This window comes from Etheostoma spectabile, chromosome 24 (assembly GCF_008692095.1).
Source record: "Etheostoma spectabile isolate EspeVRDwgs_2016 chromosome 24, UIUC_Espe_1.0, whole genome shotgun sequence".
NCBI classification, from domain to species: domain Eukaryota; kingdom Metazoa; phylum Chordata; class Actinopteri; order Perciformes; family Percidae; genus Etheostoma; species Etheostoma spectabile.
Window position 1 is genome coordinate 69,553 of NC_045756.1, and position 377 is coordinate 69,929.

Consider the following 377-nt stretch of genomic DNA (forward strand, 5'->3'; position numbering starts at 1 on the left):
ACATATAGAACATAAAAAGGATAAAATCTTCAGCTTTTAAAAAGCTGGAACCAATGAATTCTTGTAACATCTGCTTAAAAATGGCTGAAAGTGTTAAATGACTAATTATTGTAACACTAAATAGATCTACTCTTTATCAGATTATTTTTCAAAATAAAAGACTTTGTGCAGAAAGCAGCCATAGTAAAGTAACTGCTGAGATATCTCAACTTTAAAATCTAAGAATGGGTTTTTATTTAATGCTATTTTGCTCAAAGGTTCATGTTTTTGGGGGTTTTTGTTTTTCCAGGTTTGGCTCTCAGAGTCTGACTCTCAGTAAAATCGTTCCTCACATCTGTAACCTCCTCGGAGATCCCACAAGTCAGGTAAGACCTGCT

General features: G+C 33.7%; 1 protein-coding gene across 1 annotated transcript in view; it reads left to right on the top strand.

The window, feature by feature from the left end:
- LOC116673800 (CLIP-associating protein 1) overlaps nucleotides 1-377 on the top strand; it is a gene marked incomplete in the record, with an annotated part of 89,945 nt that overhangs the window by 9,921 nt on the left and 79,647 nt on the right. Inside the window, 1 exon segment of the mRNA XM_032506069.1 lies at nucleotides 290-365. Within this exon segment, the coding sequence (XP_032361960.1) occupies nucleotides 290-365 (76 nt within the window).